Consider the following 19,763-nt stretch of genomic DNA (forward strand, 5'->3'; position numbering starts at 1 on the left):
GTCGACAAGACAAGGAGGAGCAAATTAAGGCCTTCATAAACATACAAAATAAGAAGTTTGCGTTGGAGGCGAAGAAGCAAGCGAAGATACTAGAGTTCGAGGCCACCAAAGCAGCCACCAGAGCAGGCTGGCTGGCATGACAAAAAGAGTCGAGATCATGAAGGTGGACTTGAGCACGGTCTCTTCGAAGAAGCTGTCTTGGTTCGAGAAGATGCAGGCCGACATGCTCAGCCTCGATGACGAGTGATCCATGTCGTGGTGCGCGAGCATGACCACGAACGAGGTGGCGTGATGGAACTACAGTCTCATTTTGTGTGCTAGCATGTGCGCCAGCCGCTCACAAGTGCGCCCAACATAAAAAACTACGTATTTTTTTGTAGGCTGGTATATGTATGCCGGCCTATGAGATATCGTCGACGTGAACTCTTACGCTCGCATGATTTATGATCGTGTGTATTTGTTTCCTTAAAACAATATCATGTACGAATGAAAAATGGATCGTACGGTACGATGCACGGTTGATTTATTTATAAAAGAATGAATACACCAATCAAAATAAATAAAAGACGAATAAAACGCACGAGTTTTAGGTTGAGCGATTGGAGTTGCTCTTATCGCAATGAATCTGCTTGAATTCCCCTCTGCCTGCTTCTGCTTGCTTCAATTCCCAAGAAAAGAAACACCCACCCAAAACAGCAGAGGAGGCCGGCTGTTGACCCCGCCGCCACCAATTCACCACCGTCGTCAGCGCCGCCGTCGCCGCCGGGGCTCCCTTCTCCTGCTCCCCGCTATCCACTTCCCTGCCCTCAGGTAGTAGCCTTACGCTCCCCATCTCCCAGTGCATCTCCCTCGTCTTTTCTTGATCCATTCCCCTTCCATTTAGATCGATTTTCTCGCCTGCATCTAATTATCAGGCAGAGGTTGAATGCATGCGTTTGGTTGAAACAGCGATTGAATTCCAAGCCTGAAGAGCAGAGCTGAGCCCTCTTCTTCTGGCTCGTGATTAGGTCCTGAATCCTATTCCTTCATCCGTCACTTGTTTTCCCCTCTTGTATGCATCTCACGCTGCTCATTAAGCAATTTCCAGTAGCTTCCACCAGAACAAAACAAGCAAAATTGGCTGCTTCTGAAGAAGCAATTCCCCTGTTTATTCTTTTCTTTCTTTCATCCTTTACAAAGGAGAGAGCTTTGTACTTCTTCACAGAGTTATGCTGTTACAATCTCCCTTGACATGTTAGAGTTTTCGCATCGGCGGTAGGAGGATATCAGCGCTTCTGCTCAAACACAAGTAGTATTATATCGTTGAGGTATTGTTTGTAGGCATGCACGTCAGTGGATGCTGTTTAGCTGTTTGGGCTATATTCTGTCTCATCTAGACAGCAGCGTCAAACTGCATTTGCTTCCTGGTCTCATGTTCTCCCCTCTTATCTGTTACCCCTGTTCAGAAACAATTAATCGAGATGGGATCATCTGCCAAGAGTCAGGAAATCGGGTCAAAAAGGAAGCGGATGAACCAAGATGAACGTGCAGCCAAGCACATCGCATGGCATGCCTCTGGATACCAAGGCCACCACCCGCAACAGAGGACTACGCGGAATGGCGGTTCACACACCCCCTCGCTAGGGAGGGGAAAAGATTTCCATGTTTCAGGAGATCGATTCTTTCTGACGACCAACCCATACCAACAAGACGTAGAAAGTAGGTACATTCAGGACAAAAAGAACGGGGTAATCACTTGTTTGGTCTGTGGCAAGGAAGGACATTACAGTTGCAACTGCTGTTTCAAGGACCAAGAGCACAAAATCGTTTGCACAGTCTGTAGCAAAAATGGCCACTGTAGCATGTGGTGTTGCCAGCAGAACAAGTCGGAGATTCGCGCTTGCACCCGCTGTGGAGAGATAGGGCATAGTACCAATACACATGGTCTCGGTTGCTCCAGCTGCGACGAGTATGGAGAGTGCCGATTGAGCCAAGTTAAATGCTTTCTTTGTGAATCTCAGGATCATTATCTTGCTCGGTGCCCCTGGAATTCAATATTGACTGAGGCATTTCAGGGTCAGAGAGAGAACTTCCAAGCTGCTCTGCGGCTTGCACTATCGAAACAAGGCAACCCATCATCTACACCTGCCAAGTGTTCCGCAAGATCAGAAGGAGAAGTACTGACCGCCAACAAGTCTAGTCCAATTTGCTTTACATGCCGTGAAGAAGGTCACTCTGCCTTTCAATGTCCTCAGAACAGCCCCGTCCAGTTTGAAATTTTTGAAGAGAACAGCACTATAGCTACATCCTCCAACCTGTCCAAAGAATTAGAAGAACAGGACCCTGGTACTGGTACTGCTACTGCTAAACAATCATCAGAAAAGAAGCCTAAATCGAAGGTCCGATGTATAAGGTGTGGTGAGGAAGGGCACAGGCGCAAGAGGTGTCCCTTGAGATATCAATCATTGACAATGTACAAGTCTAGTCCTTTGGTTACAGCACACAACACACCAACAGGAGTGGTTACATGCTTCAGGTGCAAGGAAGAAGGCCACTACGCCAGACGATGCCCTCAGAAGCACCACAAGTGTTAAGACTGCCCTACCAAGAGCTATAGGTCGGTAAAGCAAACAGTGGCACTCATCATGACTATACATGTCATTGCATTTTCAATCACACCGATCGAGAAGCAGCTTGGGAAGAAATCTCGGCACTAAAGAAACAACCAAGGGAAAAAAAGTTACTCACTGAGCTGAGCCAGACCCAGACCTCCTCCCTTGACCAAAAAGTTACTGCGCAGTTACCATCTTTTTCTTGTGATACTAGTATAGCGGTTGAAAGTTTTCAAGAGAAGGGCATTTATATCATGTGTTTTCGGAATGTCTTTTTCTGAGATGATGTTGGTGCCTGATGACAAGAAATTCCCAAGACGGGATTCACAACCGCTTGCATTGTGCAGGTTTACTGGCAATATTCCTTGGCAGGGAATGCTTCTCCATACTTCATGTATTTGATGAACAAGTATACGGGATACATCTGGGTAAGAACCTTTTGTTTTGTTTCGTTTCTGGTAGAGGGCCCAGTGAAGTTTTTTGGCAGGAGCACACATGACAAACTTAGGCAGATGAAGGCTTAGAAAGTCTGGTGTTGGCAGGCAGAATGTTAACTAGTCCTGCACTAAGTAATAACCTTCAAAGTACTGCAATTACTTTCTTTCAAATGAATCCTTTTTGTATGTGTTATTTGTATCGAAACACTTCTCATCAAAGATCCAAAATAATCTCTCCACTTAACCATTCCATAACATGCACCCAGAATAACGACTTGCTGCTGCTCAAGAGAAAAAGGTTACCCATCGTTGCTCAATACAAGGGAGGGCCGATTGCTCTCTGAAACTCATATAGTAATGTTGATCCGTAAGTTATACTGTGGTTATAACTCCAGTCTAGGTAAAAACGTGGAAACCATGCATTGTACTTGTACATGAGTATGCCCCAGGTTTCGTTGCTTATTTGAACAATGATCTGAGAAATGTACAAGTAGAGTACGGTGCTTATAAAAGCTCCAGATCACCACAGCTTGTAAGCTGTGACTGTTACCTTGTAAGCTATAATTATCTAGGAATAGAACCAACATATGAGCACTAGTCCACCCCCTAGGTGATTTTGACTGCTTTACTTGGTATGGCTTACATTCAAAATTATCATTGAAGATTAATCATGTCACATATTATCTTCAGAAACAAGGAGCTAGCTTCATTACCTCGACTTTTGCAGAGTTCTACTTAGAATTATTATCTACTCCCTCCGTCCGGGAATACTTGTCCTAGAAATGTACAAAATGAATGTATAAGTCTAGATGTATCTAGACTTATTAAGTCTAGATACATCTAGACTTATACATTCATTTTGTACATTTCTAGGACAAGTATTTCCGGACGGAGGGAGTATTTGTTATTTGTGTGTGTAACAGGGCATCAGCAGACAGTAATAAAGCCGGAAAGTGGAAGCTCGCCGTGTATAATTCGAATTATTACCCGACATTCACTTTTTGCTCACCAGGTAACGACCCTTGATGTCAGTGACTACATAATGATGTAATCATAGAACTCCCATCTAGCTGAAAATATTTAAATCCGACATCACACTTGTATATGAGGATATCCCAAGTTTCATTCATGTATAGTCAAAGAAATTTGAACACTGATCTGAAAAATGTAAAAGGAATTCAGTAGAGCATGTTAATTTGTTACTAGTAGCATCTTTTGCTTATAAAAGCGCCAGATTATCGCTGTTACCTTGTAGATTAAATTGGGTATATAGAGCCAACATTTGAGCACTAGCCCATGGCCTGGAGGATTCACTGTTTTGCCTGGTACGGCTTACTTTCAAGTTATCGTGTGACTTTAATTTTCGGAAGAGGAGGAGCTACAGCTTCATTACCTCGAATATTGCAGAGTTGTACTTGGAATGATTATCTATGTGTAACATAGCTAGCCCATGCATTAGGACACGTGCTGCAGTGTTGTAGTTCCCGCCCTGCCGCACATAAACCAAGAGCGCGAGCACTGCCGCGGCGAATGGCACCACCAGTCCGCCAACCTTGGAGTACAAGTCCATGGCGCCGCCGTCTTGTCCACCCTAAGAGATAGGGTACATGCCAACCGCGGAAGGCGGCTGAACCCATAGACATGCATGTGGCAGCAGCGCCATGTCGGTGATTCCGGGCTGGCATAGTAGCTCTTCCTCAGAGGCCAATAGCTGACGCGCCACAGGGCGTTGCCCATGACCTGCGGCAACAATAACTACTCCCTTACCAGACCGATGTACTGCTCCGCCATGGTCGCCGTATTGTACGAGGGTCGGCTATGGGCACAGGCCCTGTGCTTGCTGGGGGTACACCACATGCGGCGGCGGCGATGGTGGCCGACAGCATGGTGACACAGACGATCCCCTCCTGCTCCATGAGTCCGTTTGACATCTCCCGGGCATAATAGGAGCTCGGTCCCGTTGAGTGTTAAGCACAGCGGGTCGCCGGCGGCCCTTGTGCTGGACATATGCACCTTGGCTGACGGGCTGAAGAGGGTATTATGGGAAGAAAATGTCGTGAATCTTTTATCATTTGAAAGTGTTGAATGAATCATGTATTATTGAAACAGCAACACGGATTGTGTACATGCACACACGGCTACATGAGCTATATATCTTGTCCACATGGTGTTGTTCGAATTTTGTGCTCCGTTATTTCTGCAGCTGGCAACCGTGTTCGCATTATGTCGAATCAAATATTGGAGAGAGCAGTTAAGTCACGCAAAAATTTAGGACGCCAATCTGGTACGAGCTACTTACTGCCTATATGTTCCTCGGTTCTGTTAGATCTTTGAAGGCGAATGCCTTATGTTGGTTTGGAGAATACAATTATGTGTTGCTAAATTTGGCGGTGATACTGGTTATCCTTCAGTTCTGATAGACCTTAGAGGCGAATGCCTTATGTTGGGTTGGAGAACGCAGTTATGTGTTGCTAAACTTAGCGGTGATACCGGTTATCCTTCAGTTCTGATCGATCTTTGGATGCGAATGCATGTTGGGTTGGAGAATGCAATCATGTCTTGCAAAAAAATGTTATTATGCATTGCAAAATCTGATGCAGCGATACTGTTTTCATTGAAATGAAACCTTGATGTTTTTATGTTATCCATGCAGTAATAGTTTGGTTTGTTCAGTTCAGCAAAGCTCTCTGAATTCTGAAGGTGCATACTAGTTTCCCTCGTATCGCCACTTCATTTTTCTGATTTGTTCCGTTCAATATAAGTGCCTCTTATCTGCTCAAAAAAAAAAAAAGTGCCTCTTAAGGTTTTCGTGGCCACCAGATACTTCTGCGTATGCAGCTAAAATCAGCATTGACCAACTCTACAGTTTGTTTCTCTGAATTGATTGGAGAGGTGTCACTCAATTTTCTCCCTCGATTGTTTCCTTTTGCACAATGGAAGTTTCTTGGTTCAAAGTTCAATATGATTGACTGATTGTAGTGCTGACTTGGAGGTTATCTGGATCTATCAGCAGTATAACCATGTCTTCTAGTAAGATATAGAGATAGTTTTTTTTTAAAGTAAGATATAGAGATTGTTTGCTTTGTAGGGTTAGAAAATATAGGAATTTTCCTATGGTTGACTTTGCATGCATGCGATTTCACAGTAAGTTTCCATACTTTTGTTTATGTGACAACTATACCATGCACCTGATGTTTTAATTAGGAAGAAATTCCTGTGTTTTTCTTGTGCTGCAACAAAGCACCTTCTATTACAGATTCATTCATGTGTTTTTAAATCCTCTGAAATTCAGTACGGCGCGGCATCCGGATCCTATTTGTGTCGAAGTTCTGAATTTTAAGGCCTGTTTAGGACTGCTTTCATCAAAATCAGCTTCACTTCATCAAATTCACTTTAAAGCAGTTTCATACGGAAGCTATAGCACTATCAAAAGAATGTTTGGCTTCCATCTAGCTCCAGCTTCAATAATAGAAAATTTGGTGAAAATAATCTATTTGATTGGTTGAGGGGAAAGAAATGAAGGGGTATCCACTTACTGGTGGCAGTGGTGGGTAATTTCCCCCCAACTCCAGCTTTTAGATTTTTTTGGAGCATCCTCTGAGGAGTTTTATAAAAACTTCGAAGTTATACCCCAGATTCTAGTTTTTTTGCGGAGCAGCATATCATGGAGCTACCCTGTTTGGCTTGTCTTTGAGCTGAATTTTAAGGAGCAGAGCAGTCCCAAACAGGCTCTTAGAAATCAAAGAGCCCTTTAACAAGGAGCGATCATTTTGCTGTCCAAACTCTATTTTTCTACCAGTGCTTCCCAAACTGGGTTAGTATGCAGTCTGGTTCAAAGTTCAGTAAGATTATAGTTGTGCCTACATGGCTATTGGGATTTATCAGTGGCACAACTGTGTGCTAGGTATACTCTTCCACCAGAGCAGCTCCTCCCAGTCCTGCTCAGTGACTAGCGGGATTTATCGGACATCTTGAGTCGCCTTGTGCAATCTTTGGCTTCTTGCGTTGCAGTTCACCTTCAACAGGAGCAGGTGCTCGTCTCTTTTCACCACCTAACAGATGAATAGATAGACAGAAATAATGTATATCAGTCCAAGATTAAAAAGAGCCAAATTCAGCCAACACGAAATTACATATTTTACTGCTGTCGAATGAAGTTTGTTAGCACATTTCCCTACCTTTTCATCCGCCTCGTCCTCGCCCTCCTGGTACACGACCTCGCGGAACATGTGATCATGAGCACGTTCGGAAGCGTCCGTCTCCTGAATACAGTACATGTTTGGGAGAGGATTAGTTGAGGTTTACAGATCCAAGACGCACGGGATGCAGAATTAGAGCGACCTTGGGGCAAAAGGGAGACCTGAAATCTCAATGTGAGAAAAACTAGACAGAGAGAAGGGATTGAGCGACCTTGGGGCAAAAGGGAAACTCTATTCATCACCTAGGGTGGAGAATAGTTTATTCTTCATCCGAGATAATGTTACGATCAATTTACAAATAAATTACATTTAAAATACAAACAGTTACATTTATATTGAATCATTATGTAAAATTTGACAAAATAAAAACAAAAATATAGTCACAAGACCAGAAAAAATTGAATTTATTGTATTTTTTGCACTATTTTTGTATGTTCGTAATTTTACGTGACATAAAATATTTTTACGTTGATTATATATTCTTACGGTCTTTTTTTACGTATAAAATAAGAAAAAAAATTATGAAATGTAAAATTATAGTGCATTAATGTGAAAATAGAGGGGGTGAAGAATAACTATTTCTCACCCAGGGTGAGAAATTGTTATTCTTCATCCCCTCTATTTTCACATTAATACACCATGATTTTACGTTTCTTAAATTTTAATCTTATCTCATACGTAGAAAGAGACCGTAAAAGAATACATAGTTACCATAAAAAATATTTTATGCCATGTAAAATTACAAACATAAAAACATAGTGTAAATTATACATAAAATGCGATTTTTCTGGTCTTATGATCTATACTTTTGTTTTCTTATGTCAATTTTTTTGTAATTAATCAATATAAATGTATCTATTTGCATTTCAAATTTAATTTATTTATGAAATGATCGTAAAATTACCTCGAGTGAGGAATAGTTATTCTTGACCCCCCTCTATTTTACTATCAATGCATCATATTTTTGTGCCTCGTAATTTTTCTTACTTACGTGAAAAAAGAACGTATGAAAATATTAAATTGCCGTAAAATATATTTTACGCTATGTAAAGTTACGAATTTAAAAACATAGTGTAAAATACACATAAAATGCACTTTTTCTGGTCTTCTGGCATATATTTTTGTTTTCTTATGCCAAATTTTATATAATGAATCAATATGCATGTAGCTATTTGTATAAAAAACAAAAAAAATATGAAACAATCGTAAAATTACCTCGTATGAAGAATAACTCATTCTACACCCTGGGTGATGAATATTATATTATTATTACTCTCTCTTTCTCTCTCTCTCTCTCTTTATATATATGGGCACCTTGTTCGGGTCCAATCTGTTAGTGCATTCTCTATAAATTTTTATTTGTTTCCTAGTATTTGCGTGCGAGACTTTCCATGTATGAGATGGAATCAAGTGTTTTAAATTTTCTGAATTAGTACATTTCCTTTTATTGCTTTTCTTTTCTCATACATTTTAATGCAGACGTTGTACACTATGTATGTGCAGCTATATAGTGAAATTAATTTTGTACCATGCCCTTATATTTGCATAGACATACATCGAGAGAAAAAGTTTGGTATCATACCCACTTTGTGACTACATATAATACCTATGTATTATTGGATATGTACTCATAAATTTTACGCCAGGTTGTGTACTTGTAGAAAAATATGATGTATCGTACCCACTATGTGACTATAGATAATACCTATGTATTATTGGGTATGTACTCATAAATTTTACGCCAGGTATGTACTTGTAGAAAAATATGATGCATATGCACATACATAAAAATATATTGAGCACTCTTACTTCCGCTTATCCATAAATGTATTGGCTACTATCAATTTCACATCATTTGACATACCCCAGCATAATATACTCTTTTTGAATACATACCCAAAAATGGTATATCCAGAAATAAAATACACGTATATGCCTTGGGCACATACCCGTAAATGATCAAAATAAAGTTCATCAATTTTAGAAAATGTTGATCAAAATTTGGAAAAAGTTCATTGAACTGAAAAAAGTTCTCAAATCTTTAGAAAGTTCATCGATTTTAGAAAAGGTTCATCGATATTCATAAAAAAGTTCACCGATTGAAAAAATATTCATCAAAATTTGAAAAAGTTCATCAATATTCGGAAATGTCCATAGAATTTTCAAAAAGAGTTCGTCAAAATTGATAAAAGGTCATTGATTTAAAAAAACAAATGTTGTTTGAAAAAAGTTTCATCCAAATTGAAAAAGGTTGTGCTTTTTCGAAAAGGAAAAATGAAATGGAAAATGAAAAGAAAAAAAGAAAAGAAAAATAATGAACAAAAGGCAGTCCTGAAATAACCTAAACCAAAAAACCCCACTAGGAAGCTTGCAGAAGCTTCACAAAACCGGAGTAATCCTCCTCCCGTTGGAACTTAGATGGGTCGGCCTATTTCCGAACAGTGCAGGCGTCAGTTAACAATATACACATTAACCGGCGCCTATAGCGTCAAATAGGATTTCCCACACCCGATAGTTAGTAGTATCACCTTTTAAAATTTTCCGTTTATGCAAATAAGAAAATAAATTATACCATAAGAGAATAAAATAGAAACATAATAACATTGAATTAAGAAATAATTTAGTTGTTGCGAAACAAAATTCAAACATAGAATTGTTTTACTAAAAACTAATCCGTCCACAATCATTTTTCTAAATTATGTTTTACTTATATCTAGGTACTGTTTCATGCTACAATTCCGGATCTCCAACTGATTAGATAGTTTTCTGTAACTAAGAGTGAGACTAATAAATTGTTACAAGGTATATTTACTATGAACTAAATATATATATATGTTCTACAATAGTGATACTAGATTAGCGTAAAAGTTTGCATCTCTTAGAAACTTTTGATGAATAAAAAAAAAATAATGTTTTACCCGGTAACAAGGAATGCCTATTATGTATGCACTATGTATTGCGTGAACATTTGGTATCAAAAGAAAAACAGATAAGTAGTTGCTGTAATTAAAATGGTATGCATGGTCAAACGCAGCCTTGATGAATGGCATACTCCCTCCGTTCCTAAATATAAGTCTTTCTAAGAGTTCCACTAGTGGACTACATACGGATGTATATAGATATATTTTAGGGTATAAATTCACTCATTTTGCTCCGTATGTAGACACCTAGTGAAATATCTTAAAAAACTTATATTTAGGTACGGAGGGAGTAGAAGGTAAGAGGGGCCATCTTAAAATAGCTCGGTAGAAAAAATCTAGCACGGTCATGTAATGCCCGATGGTCACGTGTGTAGGTGTGTTGCTACCTGTAGTGGTTGGTTTATCGGCAACCTGGCCATGATTATCGTTGCCGTGTGTCATGTCACCTAACTCGGGCGTTACTAGTTGATAGATGATGACAACGCTGCTCCCCTCCGAGGACCCCTTTATATCCATGTCGTGCACGCACAATACAACGCAAACACACCACTCCCCTTTCCCTTGTTCCTTGCTCCTCCCACACCATCTATCTCTTCCTCCCTCGTCCCTCATCAGGCCTGTGACAGTTGACAAAGATCTCATGGCCGCCAACACCAGCCGCATGTCCATGAACCGACCTGCTGATGACCAGCCTTCGCTAGCATCCTCCACACACCACCCTAGCCGGGGGCTCGGCTCTGAGGAGGAGAACCTCGCTTTGTCTCTGATGATGCTGGCCAGCGGCATCCGAGATGAGCATCATGTATTTCTCGACCATGTTACCATGCGACCACCGCCGCCGCCTCTGCCACCACATGTGGCAGATGTTCCAGCCCATGATTTAACCCAAGGTGCACCGACGGTCGAGGTGAACAACCAAACGTCGGCTCCAAGGCAAGGTCCCAGCATACAAGCGTCGTCGTTGTCCTCGGCAATCGCTGCCAGGCCAAATATGGTGATGGAGCAGGTGGTACCACTAAGCCAAGCATCGAGCCCGGTGATCGTGACTCAACCAACGCCCGTTGTGCCGTTGGCATCCACCCAAGCGCGGTCCGTTGTCTCGACGAACAAAGTGCCATTCATCAACCCCAACAAAGCGTCCACACGACCAATCAAGCCCTGCAAATTGCTCAAGACTGTGGCCACGACGGTGGAGAGCCAACAACAGCTGCACGAGTGCCCGGTGTGTCTCAAGAGGTTCAGCAAGTCTCGGGGCCTTAATGTGCACATGAAAAGCCATCCAGATGGGAGGATGCACCCGTGTGTATGGTGCATGAGCACTTTCCCCAACTCCTCTGCGCTCCGCTCACACGTCAGGCGCAGCAATACCTGCGGCGGGAACAAGCCGAGAAAGCTTGGACCCGTGGCCGCGGCGGCGATCGCATGGCACACCATCGACCTGAACATGCCGGAGATTTGATTAGAACGGCCATGCAGAAGGAGGGTGAGATCACTGACAAAGAACTCGCGGTTGGTGTGTTAATGTGGCAATAAATGTCATTTCTGGTCTTCATATTTGAGTCTGGCAGTTTCAAGTTGGCCAGCAGCTGTAGCTTTTAATTTTGGTTGCTAGCTTAATCTTTTAAATTTATTTGACCATGTTTGTTACTTGGAGCATTGTTCTATCTTTCTCTCTTATATGTCCTTCGTCTTGCACATGTTGTTGCCTTTACATTCTTGAATAAACTTTATTTTGCTTTTATTAATTCGTAGTCGCCTAAAGTGTTCTTTACTCTCCATAAAAAGTTCTATATTAGTTAGTCTAAATTTGGTATATTCGATTTTGGTGTTTTAGTGTGCGCATGCTGTATGTAGTTTCGGAAGTAGTTTACTGGGCTTTGAAGTGAGATGAGATGATAATGGTTGGATGAGGATAATGTTGTTTGGAAAATGACTAATATATAAAAATATTTTAAACAATTAATGAATAGATACCATCAGAAAGGACCATGGATGTCGAGCGTGTCGCACATGTAGGGTTGGGGAGGGGTGGATAGAGCAAATCCAAAAAACCCTCTAAATATGTATATGTTATTAACGGAGAGATGGCATTTGCAAAGAATATGAGTCACCCCTTCCCCCTAGCCTCTAAATCTGTATATGTTATTAACAGGCGCCCATGCATGGGCCGGCCCAAACAGGTGTGCTGCATCGTTTTTCAACACCAAGAGCGTAATATAGGAGGTGTCTACATGGGCTGGCCTAGTCCGGAGTTTTTCCTGTTTAAAACGTTTTATATGACTTACAGGTGGCATTGGTGGGTAATTTTAGTTAACTTTAGGGGCAATTTGAAACCAACTTATATTTTGGACTGCACCGGACCCGGACTGCGGATTAGTTTCGATTAAATATAGGAGGTTTATGTAAAATGTAAAAAAAATGATTCGTTCTCTGACTTAAATCCGGACTGCGGGTTGACTTCAGAAAACATCAGGGACTTTTTTTGTAAAAGTGGCACGACGGACGACAGAAGCAGTCGGCGCTTTATTATTAGGGAGAGGTTGGTGTCCGTGAATGTTAGGACCAATAGTGATAGTCCATGTACGTGCTAAGTAAGAAGAGGCTACATGTTGATGTATATTTCTTTGTTGGTTTATCGACATGCATGCATTGTTTTCCATGGCAAGACATTCCCATAAGATCGTACTTTGATTAAAACGTGTGCTTGTAGCAAGCAGCTTAATTGAATACAACTAGATCCATGAGATTATAGTCGTGATAGTGCTAGAGAAACCATATAGTTTCATAGTAATTTATAGTTTGTTTCATTAACCCTCCTTATTTATCCATTCATGTATATTTAAACTAAGATGTAGTATTATATGCATGCTTCCGCATATGCCCACATTATTAATATGTCATTTTTTTAACCATCTAAGGCAACACTAATTATTGTTGTATGTATGTTCATTAAAAGTTGCGTTATATCATACACTTTAGGTAAAGTTTATCCTTATTTAGCGTCAATATACTGATAAACAAAAATATCAATATAACACATTACATTTCAAACAATTTCTTGTTCCGAACCTTCATTATTGTACCCACAAAATCATGGTTCTTTTTCTGCATAACATGCTCACTTCTGCATGTTATGTGTGTTGGCATCGGTCAGTTGCACACATTTTATGTTTACATCGGTTTGTCATTTTTTTTCAAATAAAATATCTTTCATCTGATATGTCTAATTCATTTGGCAAATTATCTTATCGCTTCTAGCCATCCTGAATTCCAATAGTGAGAATTGGTTGATGCAGGTGCACACTCGTCTCTATGTAGTCTCGTTAAGGCCTTTCACTTGCAGTGTAATCAATGTATATTCTAACATCCAAACAATCGATTCATGCTGATTCATCATAGGTATATTGCATCCACATATGATACATGCTCTAGATAATGCATGATATTGATTGAAAATTGCTAATTTTATTTTACATTCTCCTTAGTTCAGTCCAGTATTATTAAAAATATTTTATGACATATTAAAAAAATACTTTTGTTTATAAAATAAAATAATCTCATATTTAGTCTAAAATGTTTTGCTCCTTGATTACATGTGTTAAAATTTATCAGAGCGGATCCCCTAATTTATAACCGTTATAGAGAAAAACCAAAGAGGAAATGTAAATTTGGTTTTATACTATACTCAAGCCAATCATCATTGTACATCCAACAATAATTGAATTGACGATCTTTACCGGAAATCTTTCTTTTTGAAAAATCATGTGCAAAAGGTTTGGATGGAGCTTTAATAATATATGCTCTTTGAATTGCATCTTGATCATCAACAGGATAACTTAGAATGGGATGTCTTTCACCTGGATCATGTGAAAGGCGATTGATGTCATAAATTGGTGGCAATGAAGACGGTTGTGGCGGTGGCGGTGGCGGTGGCATAGGATTTACAATTTCCTCAATTACTCTCTCATGAGCCTCCTCTTCCACCACAAGTTCAACCGGATCAGTGGAATGATTAGAAGTAGCAGCATCCACCGCTGCCTTCTTCTTTGCTGCATGCTTTTGAAAAAGAGATGCAATGTCCTCCCCGGTTCTCTTCATAACTGCATAAATATTACAAAAATAGAACGCTAAATAATTAAATAAATTACGCTTGCACAATTTAGTTTTTCACATGCGATTATGAAACACTCAAATGATACGCAGTTTGGTACTGGGGCAAATCCTCAATCTTTCCGATGATTATTGAACACCAAGATCGCCGAGATCGCGCCAAGATCAATAGTCCTGTGACCGTGTGGCTGAGAACCTGTAATATCTATTGCAACAACAGTAGTTTGGCGTGTGGATCGCGATTGGAAACCCACGGCGTGGTCGTGAGTGGAAACCCACAAGATATCTACCTTAACTGATCAATCCACAATCAAGCGCAGCAGGCGGCCAATAGTCCTGCGTGTACTGATTATTGAACGCCAAGATGGCAAGATCGCCGAGATCGCGCCATGAACGCCCGCCGTGGCGAACGTCAGGAGGAGGAGGCCGTGGCGACGGGCGACCGTGTGGGGATCGCTGGACGTCAGGAGGAGGAGGAGGAGGCCGTGGCGACCGTGTGGGGATCGCTGAGGACGAGGCACGCGAGGATGAGATGTTCTTAGATCATTGTGTGCAAGTCAAAGATTTTTGTCCTATTTGTAGGGTTTGACCTCTCAGTTTGCCTAACTCCATGTCTGCTAGCATGATTCAAGGAGGTGGTTAAATTGTTAAGTACTGTATGTTAGACCAAATCATGGTTCCATGCATGCCAAAAGGACAGGCTATTGAGGGGCCAAATACCACCCTATGTCCCTATTAGCCAGCACCAGGCATGTGGTGGTACTAATGTCGTGTGACTCCTGCTTATAGGATGCCTATGAATGATGATTTCTTAACCAGTACTCAGAACTTGTTGGGAACACCTAGGGCTCCTTTGATTCAAAATAATCTTCATAGAATTTTTTGGTGTATTTTAATCCTTAGGAATGGAAAAATTAGAACAACTACGTCAGGATTGCTTTGCACACTATTTGGGAAGAAACTTTCCATCCACTGAAAGTTCGAGAAAGGTGTCTTAGTCTGAATATTGTGGTGAGTTCTTGAAGATTCATCTTTATGTTAGCTAGTCTTTCTTCTTCCATTTTGAGCTGTCATGAGCTAATTCAGTCCCACGAAAATGGCCTTTTTTTTTTGCTGGGCCACGAAAATGGCTTATGACAAAGCAGCAAGAGCAAGCACCTTGATAAAAATGTCATATTTTTCCCTTTTCTACAACTACTACCAAGTTAAAAAAAGAAGATGATCTCAATTTCTCAGTACAGTTAGTCAGCGGGCCATTAACGTCAGCTCATGTTAACAATGGCAACATGCTACTGCAGCTCAGGTCACAGGCATTCAGATTGTACAGACTAGAGAGCAAAGCAACACCTAGAGCACATTGATTCAAATAATTTCATGTACATCTCATCCCGGAGCAGAGCAAAGCATTCAGACCTTCAGGCTGCTTCTTGAGTCACGTCGGCTACACTTGAGAGGCTATCTGAATTTTGTTTCGTTTTCAACAGAGGAACCAGCTGCAGCACCGGAACCGGGACGGCACGCGGCCGGTCTTCCGGATGCGCTCCACCTGCCGGGCCAGCCGGACCGCCCGCCGGTTCCGCCTCGCCTCGACCCTCGCCTGCTTCCCCTCCACCTTGTGGCTCAACGTGGACAGCCTCTTGGTCAGGCTGTTCTTTGCCCGCGCCTTCATTTGGTCAGCCTGCACCTGAAATGAATCTTGCACAATCACATCCTGTAAATAGATACTTCCGTACATTATATGATGATCAATCGCAATGCCGATCCATCAGGAGTTGTTAGCACCACAATGCAGCAAGTTCGGGGATTCAGATGGGAGCTGACCTCTGCATGCCTCATCTTGGCTTCAAATTTGGATTTCTGGCAGTTCTCCCATTCCTGAATCCTCACCTCCTTCCTCTGATATCTGAGCCACCATGACCAAAAGAACAATAAGATTCAGAAGAAAATGGTATTTTTGAATGAAACAATCAGGACTAAGATGTGGAGATTTTGTTCCGTGCCTTGATGCGAGCTTGCACTTCTTGGACTCTGCCCATGCCGCGGCCCGAGCTTCGAACTCCGCCTTCTTGGCTCGGTCTTCTTCGCCGGCGCTCTTCTCCGGCGAGGTGCGGAAGCGATCCTCCTTGCTGGCCCAGGACGCGATGCTCATCTTGCCCAGCTGCAGCCCGAGCGCGGCGATCTCGCGGCGCGTCCTGATCTGCAGCTCACGCTCCGACGCGGACGGCGAGGCCGGCACCGAGCAGAGCGGGCTGAAGGACGGCGTGGCGGCGCCGGCCGGGGTGCCGCTCCTCGACTGCTCCTGGCTGGCGATCGGCGTCATCTCCGTGCCGACGTCCCTCATCGACACCGACGACGACGGAGCGCCCACCTGGACCTGGGTGCGGAGCTTGGTGTCGCGGCGCTGCTTGCTGGCCGGCCCGGTCACCGACGAGAGCGACGACGGCGAGGACGGAGAAGGCGACCGGGACAGCTCGGTTAGCGCGGGTGTCTTCTTGGCGTCCGAAGGCGGCGGCGGCGGCGGCGCAGACTCCGGCACGACGCGCACGCAGCCTCCGCCGACGCCGGTGTGGCCGTGCACGGAGGCCGCGGCCTTCCTGGAGAAGATGGGATTGGAGTGCACGACGTGGTGCCTCCCGGCGATCCACTTCTCGGCGTCGTTCCACTTGGACGGCACCTGCTGCCGGAAGAATGGCCCGAGCCCGGCCACCGCCGCCCTCTCCTCCATGCGGAACTCGAAGCTGGCGCCATTGGCAGGGTGGGCAGCGGACCTGCCGTGGCTCCCGCTGGAGCGCGAGCGGGAGGAAGAAGAGTCGGAGCGGTCCTTGGGGTACTCTGAGGAGGAGCCTTGGTCGGGCTCCTGGGGCAGGAGGCTGTTCTTGAGGTGGTCGTCGGCGTGGAGCCTGGACGGCGGCGACTTGCTGGGCTCCTCATCCTTGTTGTTGGCGCCTCCGTGGCCGTGGGAGGATCCCTTCCCCAGCAGCTTCATCCTCAGCTTCGTCGGAGACATGACCCCCATCTGCATCCCAATCCCAATCACACAAAACAAAAACAAAACGAAATCAGGGGCACTAAATCAGGAAGAAATCTAAAGCGGAAGTATTAATTTGAGCAAAACTGATATGAATGCGTGGGAATTTGTGGCGTTGGATTGGCTGCAGAAATCTGTGCCTTGATTTCCTCCGCAGAGGGAGGGGTTGGGTGCTCCGCTGCTGCCAGTCCTACCGAAGCTGCCATTGGAGGGCGTCGGTGCGAGCAGAGCGAGTGAACCACCTTCCGACCAGCTCCAGACCTCACTCACTCACTGTGGAGGAAGAATGAGCTGTGCAGAGCAGCCATGGACATCGCTCTGAGCATGGATGGAGCAGCGAGGCATGGCCATACAGGGAAAGGGAAAGAGGATGAAGAAAAAGGCGACCCTATAGAATACTACTAGCATCGTGCCTGCCATTGTTGGTTTACCCAATCCAATCCAAAGCCCCATACATAAATGGGCAATGCACTACAGCGCTCGATGCCGGGAAGAGCTTTGACCAGCACAGAACAGAACAGTAACCGGTGAACAGGGGAAGATATGGAGACCCCAAAAAAATCCTCTGAAAACAAGCACCCACCATTGCATGCACAGGACCATGGTAGTAGTAACAAAAACCAAAGAGAAATGCTAGTAAGTGCATGCATGGCAAAGAAAATTACTGGTACCTGAACTTTGTGTATCCGCTCATACTCCATGGTGATGCTGATGCTGGTGATGGGAGTGGAGTAGATGGAGGCGGGAGTGGTGTTTTTCTACTCGGAGGAACGGAGCAGGTGGATGGTTGGTTGTTGGAGCAGCAAGCGTGCTGTGCCGTGGCCGAGCGAGCTTTTATATATAAACGGAGCCAGGCCGGAGGAGGGAGGAATGCACGTGGCGCCGCCCGGCGGGGAGGAGGATGGGGGGCGGGGAGCGCGTCCAGCCGTGCGATCGACACGTCGCCGGATCGGACGGACGCTGTGGGGGCAAGGGCGCGCGCGGCGAGGCAGCGCAGAGCGCACGCTCGTAGCTAGGCTTGCACGAATGCAGTGCTAGTAGTACTGCGCGTGCCGTCGCTCCTTTCTACACGCGCCGGATCTTTCCGGCCTCTTGTACTTGGTATACGGTACTTTTATTTGCAAATGTTATATTCGGCGTTTCTTTTCTCCTCGTCCAGCTTTGTCTGCGGTGGAGGGTTAAATGGACAAAGGTACTTCAGCTCGTTTAAATTACAGTGCTTGCATTATTTTTAAATTTGTTTCAGGGTTTTCAGTGATACGTTTTTAGTGAGAGGAACTGTTTTCATCGGTGACCAGGCGCCTAGGGTGACTTGGTAAATTTCAAGATGATATGACGGTTCAGTCCCTCGAAGATGCTCATAGGATAGGGCGTGCGTGTGTGCGTTTATAAGGTGAGTGTATGCGCGTGTATATGAGTGCTTGTGTCTGTACTCTGTTCAAAAAAAAGCTTCGTCCTTCTAAGAGCACCTCGACCCGTTTGCCCTCCCCTCCCCCCAAGCGGACCCGACGTAGGCGCTAAGGCGTTTCAGCCGGCAGTTTTTTCGGCTTGGGGGCTCACGTTTCCAGTTGCATCCATGAGTTTCGGCCTCCAGGCGCACATAAAAGTCAAAACTTTCCCGCAAAAAAACATGTTCGGCGACATCTCATGCAACAGGTCGACGACATCTCACCAATAGTTCAGCGATCAAAAAGGCAGGATCCGTACATGGAACTCAAATGACAAGCTCCTCATCATCTCCTGCAGGGGCGGGAGCCCGACGGGGTGGCAGTGCTCAGCGTCGGCGTGGCGGCCATCGACGTCCGCGTTGGCGATACAAGCGCATTAGACGTCGACGCGGTCGCCACCGGTCCCGGGATGAGGTTCAGGATGAGGTTCCGCTCCACCAAGTACCATGCCTTCACCTGCGGGTCCATCGTCACCGTGTCACCTCCTCCCATCACGAATGCCAGGTCAGTGTTGCGCTTCTTCACGGCCACATTCGTCTTGAGAAGATCGAGCTTGGTGTCCTGCTTCATCATCAACACCGACCACCTCGCCTCGGACTTCACCTCCCGCATGGCGGAGTGGCTCTTGGCATCAACGTTGCGTTGTTCGATCGACGCGTGCAACCGTTTGGTAGTGGGTGTCGAGTCCCTCGCCTTCTTCGCGTTTTTAGTTCCATCAGGTCGACCTTCTGCCGCCTTTGAGATAGGCGCGTTCGGGTTGTACACACCGTCCTTGGCCTTGGCGAGAGCGAGCCGGACATCTGCCCATTTCTCGCACGACTCAATCCTGGTGAACACGTGAATAAACTTCAAGTCGGCGTTGGTGCTGCTGTCCCGATGAAACATCTCCAACATTCAAACCATCTGCGCAGACGAATAACAGGGGTCCACAAAAGAAGCCGAAGATCACGGATCGGCGAGCCATGAACATACATGTCATTCGATGTTGGCGTCGCTCTTCGGACGAGCCATGACCTCTTCTTGAATTCC

At 44.2% G+C, this 19,763-nt stretch overlaps 3 protein-coding genes and 1 long non-coding RNA gene across 7 annotated transcripts; 3 read left to right on the plus strand and 1 right to left on the minus strand.

Moving 5' to 3' along the window:
* Positions 1–617: 617 nt before the first annotated feature.
* Positions 618–2,859, plus strand: LOC123398147 (DNA-binding protein HEXBP-like). The gene is made up of 2 exons (XM_045092653.1): positions 618–810; positions 1,446–2,859. Exon 2 carries the CDS (start codon positions 1,461–1,463, stop codon positions 2,571–2,573), a length of 1,113 nt encoding a protein of 370 aa, XP_044948588.1. The 5' UTR covers positions 618–810; positions 1,446–1,460; the 3' UTR covers positions 2,574–2,859.
* A 1,023-nt stretch (positions 2,860–3,882) lies between these two features.
* LOC123398148 lies at positions 3,883–5,191 on the plus strand. Its single transcript, XR_006610085.1, has 2 exons — positions 3,883–4,353; positions 4,488–5,191. It is a non-coding gene; the product is annotated as an uncharacterized LOC123398148 (long non-coding RNA).
* A 5,501-nt stretch (positions 5,192–10,692) lies between these two features.
* On the plus strand, positions 10,693–11,889 carry LOC123397897 (zinc finger protein 236-like). The gene has a single exon (XM_045092416.1). It carries the CDS (start codon positions 10,789–10,791, stop codon positions 11,605–11,607), a length of 819 nt encoding a protein of 272 aa, XP_044948351.1. The 5' UTR covers positions 10,693–10,788; the 3' UTR covers positions 11,608–11,889.
* A 3,528-nt stretch (positions 11,890–15,417) lies between these two features.
* LOC123395058 lies at positions 15,418–18,086 on the minus strand. Of its 4 annotated transcripts, none has more exons than XM_045089984.1 (4): positions 17,958–18,086; positions 16,259–17,274; positions 16,080–16,161; positions 15,418–15,942 (listed from the first exon to the last, which is right to left on the minus strand). In XM_045089984.1, the coding sequence occupies exons 1-4, from the start codon at positions 17,985–17,987 to the stop codon at positions 15,736–15,738; spliced, it is 1,335 nt and encodes a 444-aa protein (XP_044945919.1). In that variant the 5' UTR covers positions 17,988–18,086; the 3' UTR covers positions 15,418–15,735. The 4 variants fall into 4 exon arrangements, with proteins under 4 accessions (XP_044945919.1, XP_044945918.1, XP_044945917.1 ...); XM_045089983.1 differs by having other exon boundaries at positions 15,418–15,969; XM_045089982.1 differs by lacking the exon at positions 17,958–18,086 and adding an exon at positions 17,427–17,714.
* Between the last annotated feature and the right edge of the window lie 1,677 nt (positions 18,087–19,763).

This window comes from Hordeum vulgare, chromosome 5H (assembly GCF_904849725.1).
Source record: "Hordeum vulgare subsp. vulgare chromosome 5H, MorexV3_pseudomolecules_assembly, whole genome shotgun sequence".
Lineage (NCBI taxonomy): Eukaryota > Viridiplantae > Streptophyta > Magnoliopsida > Poales > Poaceae > Hordeum > Hordeum vulgare.

Coding starts and splice junctions, on each gene's coding strand:
- LOC123397897 (XM_045092416.1), top strand. CDS start 10,789: ATGGCCGCCAACACCAGCCGCATGTCCATGAACCGACCTGCTGATGAC.
- LOC123395058 (XM_045089981.1), bottom strand. CDS start 17,492: ATGGCAGCTTCGGTAGGACTGGCAGCAGCGGAGCACCCAACCCCTCCC. Junction 17,275..17,426: donor CCTCTGCGGAGGAAATCAAG/GCACAGATTTCT, acceptor ATTGGGATGCAG/ATGGGGGTCATGTCTCCGAC. Junction 16,162..16,258: donor AAGTGCAAGCTCGCATCAAG/GCACGGAACAAA, acceptor ATGGTGGCTCAG/ATATCAGAGGAAGGAGGTGA.
- LOC123398147 (XM_045092653.1), top strand. CDS start 1,461: ATGGGATCATCTGCCAAGAGTCAGGAAATCGGGTCAAAAAGGAAGCGG.